Source organism: Ailuropoda melanoleuca, chromosome 1, assembly GCF_002007445.2.
Source record: "Ailuropoda melanoleuca isolate Jingjing chromosome 1, ASM200744v2, whole genome shotgun sequence".
Taxonomy (NCBI): domain Eukaryota; kingdom Metazoa; phylum Chordata; class Mammalia; order Carnivora; family Ursidae; genus Ailuropoda; species Ailuropoda melanoleuca.
Window position 1 is genome coordinate 194896545 of NC_048218.1, and position 7082 is coordinate 194903626.

The 7082-nt window shown below is 35.1% G+C and overlaps 1 protein-coding gene across 3 annotated transcripts in view; it reads left to right on the forward strand.

The window, feature by feature from the left end:
• The window catches only part of AGBL3 (ATP/GTP binding protein like 3), a 59491-nt gene that overhangs the window by 7585 nt on the left and 44824 nt on the right, over positions 1-7082 (forward strand). For all 3 annotated transcript variants that reach the window (XM_034672560.1, XM_034672541.1, XM_034672551.1), the window contains exon 5: positions 4478-4585. In XM_034672560.1, coding sequence (XP_034528451.1) covers positions 4478-4585 — 108 coding nt within the window. The remainder of the gene's footprint in view (positions 1-4477; positions 4586-7082) is intronic.

The following is a 7082-nucleotide window of genomic DNA, read 5'->3' on the forward strand; positions in this document are numbered from 1 at the left end:
CCCCTTCTGTCCCACTCCCCCCGCTTCTCTCCCCTCCTCCCTCTCTCCTTCCCTCCTGCCCTCTTTCCCCCCGTCTGTGTGTGTGTGTGTAGCACATTCTCTTTGTATCATTTACCCATTGATGGACATTCAGATTGTTTTCACATCTTAGCTATTGTGTATAGTACTGCAATGAATATGGGAGTGCTAATATCTAATATCTCTTCAAAATCCTAATTTCACTTCTTTTGGGTAAATACCCAGTGGTTGGACTTCTGGATAATGTGGTAGTTCTATTTTTATTTTTTTGAGGAACTTCTACACTGCTTTCCACAGTGGTTGTACTATTTTTAATTCCAGTATACAAGGGTTCCGGGTTATCTTCTTCCTGGCCAACACTTGTCTTTTGTTTTGTGGATAATGGCCATAATAATAGGTGTGAAATGATACCTTCCTGTGACTTTGATTTTCATTTCCCTGAAGATCAGTGGAGTTAACAATGCAGTCCCCATCAAAATCCCAGTGGCATTTTCAGAGAAATAGAAAACAACTCTGAAAGTCAGATGGAACCCACAGAAGGCCACAGATAGCCAAATCAAACTTAAGGAAGAAGAACAAATCTGGGGGAATCACACAATAAATTTTTTATTTCAAAATTTATTGCAAAGCTAGAGTAGTCAGAACAGTATGGTACTGGCCTAAAGACAGACATGAGAGGCCACTGGAACAGAAAAGAGAGCCCAGAAATAAATCCATGCTTATACAGTCAACTGATCTTTGAAAAGAGTACCAAGAACATACAATGGTCCCTTCAACAAATATTGAGAAAATTGGATATCCACATGCAGAAGAATGAAGTTGGATTCTTACCATCTTATACCATATAAAAAAATCAATTCAAAATGGCTGAGGGATTAAAGACTTAAACATAAGACCTGAAACTGTAAAACTCCTAGAAGAAAATATATGGGAAAAGCTTCATGACCTTGCTATTGTCAATGATACCATGGGTATGACACCAAAAGTACAGACAGCAAAAGCAAAAATAGACAAGTGAGACTACATCAAACTAAAAAGCTCTGTGTGGCAAAGGAAACAATCAGCACAGTACAAAAGCCACATATGGGACAGGAAAATATTTGCAAACCACATATATGATAAGGGGTTAATCTCTAAAATTCATGAAGAATTTCTATAGCTCAGTACCAAAAACAGTAATTACTAAATTTAAAAACAGGCTGAGGACTTGACTAGGCATTTCTCAAAGAAGACATACAAATGGCTAACAGGTGTGTTTATTGATTTTTTTTATGTCCATTGTTTGATAAAATCCTTTACCCATTTTACTGTTGGTTGTACTTTTTGTTTCTTCTTGATCTGTAAGTGTTCTCTGTGTAGCCAGAAGATCGGCTTACTATGTTATATATGTTGCATACTTTTTTTTTCAGTTCGTCATTTGCCTTTTATCTTTAGCATACAGAAATTTTTAATTTTTATGTAATCACTTTGTCTATTTTTCTTTGGCTTCTGGGTTTTGAAGTTCTCATGTTTTTCTTAGTTCTATTCAAGTTGTATTTTTTGTGATTTAAGTTTTTCTCCGTCATCAATCCATTTTGAAGCAAGAAGCAAGCTCTCTATCCAGTTCTGTTAACCATCTAGCCAATTGTTTAAAAAACTTGTTAAATTATTTTCTGTAAATGGATTGCAAATGCCACAATTATTAATGCTAAACTTCTAGGTCTAATTTTGAATTTTATTCTATTCCGTTAATTTGTCTATTCATATGATGGCATTATTTTAATTTAATTTAAAGCTTTAAATTTAATTTATTTTACTTATATTTAAATAAATTTTTATATAATTTAAATATAAAATTTAAAATATAATTTTAATTACTTTAAAGCTTTAAAATAAACTTTGTTATGTGATAAACTTAGTTCACACCATTACTTTATTCTTTTTAAAAATTTTCCATTTCCTAGGCTACTTTTGCCAAGACATTTCCCTAAAGAAGATAAACGTGGCCAATAAACACATGAAAAGATATTCAGCATCTCTAGTCATCTGGGAAATGCAAATTAAGACCACATCAAAATACCACATTACACCCACCAGATAACTAGAATCAAAATCTGATGACATGTGTTGATGAGAAATTAAACATATGCCCCCCAAAAAACTTACATGTAAATGTCAATATAGCAGCATTATTCCTAATAGCCAAAAGGAAACAATCCAAATGTCTGTCAGTGGATGAGTACTGTTTCGTGGAAGTCAGAGGAGACTGTATTTGACATTTTAACTTAAACTAAGCACTAAGCATTGATGACGGTGTGGAGCATAACCTGCTGGTGGGTGGATACATTGATGGTCAGCTCTGCATTGTCAACTGAAATTGAAGGTATGTACGACCTAAAATTTAGAATTCCTACCTCAGGATCTATACCCAAAAGGAATGTGGGCACGTGTGTTCCAAGGAACATGTATAAAGCTTTTCATAGAACCATTGTTCATAACGGCCTCAACCTGAATGTCTATTATAAGTAGAAGTGGATAAATGTAGTATTTTTATGTAGTAACATATTCTGTAGCAATAAAAATGAACAAATTATAGCAACATGCCACAAGATAGATCGATTTTACAAATATGTGAAAAAACAGAATATGTATTATGTAATTCAACTTCTATAAGTACAAAAATAGGCAAAACAAAGCTATAGTTTCACATCAAAACTTACATAGATATATTTATGCACACATACATATATGAATACTCAGATTGTAAAATTATAAAGGCAAATGAAGCGATTATGTTACAGTAAGGCTAATGGTTATATTTCAAAAGGAAGAAATGAGTGATTAGAAGGGGGTATGAGTGGGGCATCTGAGGGGCTGGCAATGTAATGGATCTTGATCTAAGTGATACATGCTTTGTGATAAACAGAACTGTATTTTCTTTTAAGATTTTTTTTATTAATTTGAGAAAGAGAGATAGCGGGAAAGAGCAGAGCAAGGGGAGGGGCAGAGAGAGAAGCAGGCTCCAGCTGAGTAGGGAGCTGAGAGGGGGCTCAATCCTGGGACCTGGTGGGGTGGGGGGAATGACCTGAGCCAAAGGCAGACACTTAACCGACTGAGCCACCCAGGTGCCCCCAGAACTGTATTTCTTTGGTTTTGTACTTTCTTTTTGTAGATTTTTTTAAAATGAACACAAATAATTGGCGAAAAAAAGTATTTCAGAACAGAATCTGGAAATAGACTAGCACATTTAAGACCAAATTATTTTTTTATAAGGTCACCAAAGCAATCCAGTGGGTATAAATGTCTTTCCAATAATTGGTGCTGTAACAACCGGGTGTCTGTGTAGAAAAAAATAAACCTCAACCTCTCCCCCTCTCAGCACACAAAAAATTAATTCAAGATAGATCACAGGACTAAACATAAAAGTTAACATCATAATGCTCCTTGAAGAAAACATAGGATAATAGCTTCATAATCATAGGATAAGAACAATTCTAGAGAAGACCCAGAAAGAAAAAAGAAATGATGAAAATAAGTTTGACTTCATCAAAATTTAAAACTTCTCGTCAAAAGACACAGTTAACAAAATGAAAAGGCAAGCTGCTAAGAAAATATTCCCAGCACATATCTGACAAAGAATTTGGATACAAACTATATGAAGAATTCTTACAAACCAATAATAAAAAGAAAACTAATTAAAAATGGGCAAAAGAGTTGAACAGACATTGCTCAAAGGAAGACCTATAATGGCTAATAAATGTGGAAAAGTGTTAAGCATGGGAAATGAAAATCACAGTGAGATACCACTTTATACTAGGATGGCAAAATTTTAAAAAAAAAAATTTAAGGCTGACAACTCCTCCAAATATTAGAATGTAGAAAACTGGAACCCTAATACTTGGTTGGTATGAGTGTAAAACTGTGTAACCACTTGAAGAAAAGTTCAGCAATTTGTTTTCTTTTTAATAAAATATACATCTGTGTATTTGTCAAAGTTCATTGAACATACAATTCAGATCTGTGTGTTGCATTGTATGTAATATGTAAATTTTTACTACATTTTAAAAATAGTCACAATTCTTCATTCATGTATCCTCACCCTTTGTAATGTCATTTTGTGTCCCCTGCTATCAAGAGTTGTCCTCTTTTCCCCACCCCTTGAAATGGAATGTCTTGTGACTTGCTTTAGCAAAACCAAGTGTGCAATAAGCAACAGCATGTCAGTGTTGACCTAGGTCTCAGAAGCCTTTGTGTACTTCTGCTTTCTCTTAAACCCTGTCCAGCCACCATGGGACAATCCATAGCCAGCTAGCTGGATAGTTGAAAGAGAGAAAGCCTGGATAGGTAAGTCCTGCATAAAACACCAAATTTTAGCCTGGATATACCAATGAATAATTTGAAAATACACAATAAAAATTTCCTGGTTTTTTTTGGTAGTAGTATTCAAATAAAGTTTTCTCTTTCTCTCTTTTCCCCCCAGATTGGACTCCTTCCCATCCTGAGCCAGTGTACATCCCAACAGGCCTAGAGATGGAACCCCTTTATCCAAACTCCAAGGAAGATACTGTAGTTTATCTAGCTGAAGATGGTGAGTACATAATAAGACATGTTGCTCTAAAATATAATTTGGTACCTAGATTCATCACTTAATTGTATTTGTTTTGCTGTTTATAATGGAAACTGCAGATTACCAGGAAGTCCCTGTCTCCATCAGGATGTCTGGTTACAAATCGATTCAAATGTGAATTTAGTGCTAATTATATTCTTGACAGTGTGCTGCAGTATGCAAAATTACTTTAAAATAAAACATATTCCCCACTACAATAGAGAGTTATATTTAGAAGGAATTATGCTTCACATCAGTTTTCAAAGATAAAACCAGTGGAGTGGTCTACAATTATTGTTGCCTCTCTATTCATAGGACATGTTCATGAAATTTTTCAGCTGACTTTCATTTCATGCCAGTTTGATACTTTCTTGAGATTGCATCACCAAAAGGGGAAAGTAGCCCACGCTGCAAGTAACATCTAAGATTATATCTCAGGAAAGCGTTCTTCACAATCAGGATCAATATTTGTACTTTGAGAACTCTAGTAACACAAAATCTTCTATCTGCTTTACGATAGTACGCTGATAATCAAACATAGATGTCTCAGCCTATACCCTGACCTGTGTTGTTCCTAAAGCACCCTGTAAGGAAGTATGGGACTCCTGCACAATTTCACCATCAGAGTTCTATATCTCACAGATAACTTCCACGGAATGTATGTATTTTATTTAAAGGGCTGGTAAAACAGAAAAATTTACAAGAATTGTTCCCTATACAGTAAGCAATTCTAGAAATCTTATACTCACATATTTTTTAACAACTAGGGTAAAGACAAGCGTCTCTGATTTTTTTTAATTTAACTTTAAATATTTACATGGCTAACCTGCCTTAGAACTTCCACACACAAATAAGATCTGATAAAATATTAAAATAGTTCAGGTGAGTCAGTCAGGGTCTTGTCAAGAACTTGATGGCATACTTGAGGTAATCTAAGAAAGTTTAATGAAAGCATCACTTACCAAAGTATGGACAGAATTAAGGGAGACTAACAAGGGGTGGTAAAGCAACATAGGACTGTCAACAGAGAAAAATCATTGTGTCTCCTAGGCCTGATAGAGTAAGAAGACAAAACGGTTTCCAGATCTGTAGCTATAGGAGAGGGAAGTCCCCAAATAACTGAATGCATAGAATTCTGGGTTCATGTTTTTTTTTTTTTCTAAAGATTTTTTTTAAAGATTTATTTATTCTAGAGAGAGAGAAAGAGAGAGTATGTGTGCACAAGTTGGGGGAGGGGCGGGGGGGAAGCAGACTGCCTGCTGAGAGGGTAGCCCAATGCAGGGCTCAATCTCAGGACCCTGAGATCATGACCCAAGCCGAAACCAAGAGTTAGACGCTTAACTAACTGAGACACACACGTGTCCCTAAAGATTTTTTTTCTTGAAAGATGTTCCATTGTCTTGTGATATCTGTTGTCTTTAATAAAAAGACAACCATAATTTTTATCATTGTTCCCTGTATGTATGATGTGTCTTTTTTCCTCTGGATATTTTCAGCAATTTGACTACAATCTGCTAGATTTAGATACCTTTATATTTATCCTGCTTGATGTTTGTTGAAATTCTTGGGTACATAGGTTAATAGAGTTGGGGTTTTTTTTTCTTCCAAATTTGAGGACTTTTCAGCTATTATTTCTTTAGATACTTTTTCTGTATTAATTGTTCTCTTCTGTCCTTTAGAATTCCAAATACGCATATGTTGGATTTTTAGCTATGTTCCACATGTCAGTAGATCTTTATTTTTTTTTCCTTCTCTGTACTTGAGTTTTGATTAATTGCATTTATTTGTTTTCTGAGTTCACTGAGTCTTTCTTTTACAATATTTAATTTTTCTTAAACCCATCTAATCTTTAATATCAGTTGTATTTTTTATTTCTAGAATTTTCACTCTTTTTTTAAACAACTAAAATTTAGTGCTTACTGTGTGTCAGGCACAGGTCTAAATATTGAAGCACTTTACCATAGTCTCTTTTTTTTTTTCTTAAAGATTTTATTTATTTATTTGACAGAGATAGAGACAGCCAGTGAGAGAGGGAACACAAGCAGGGGGAGTGGGAGAGGAAGAAGCAGGCTCATAGTGAAGGAGCCTGACGTGGGGCTCGAACCCATAACGCCGGGATCACGCCCTGAGCCTAAGGCAGACACTTAACCGCTGTGCCACCCAGGCGCCCCTACCATATTATCTTTTAATCCTTTAAAAATGTCATCCCATTGGCCTCTGACCTCTATTATTTCCGATGAGAAGTCAGTAGTAATTCCTATCATGGATTGCCTATTTGTGTTTTTTTTTATATTTAGAAGTAAGATTTTATGCTTTTTTTTATTTTAATGTTTTTTTATTATATTATGTTAGTCACCATAGTACATCCCGGGTTTCCAATGTAAAGTTCGATGCTTCATTGCCCACATCTTCTTAATCCAGTACTCTGTTTAAGGGCATCTCGGTTCCTTCCACGCTTTGGCTATTGTGGACAATGCTG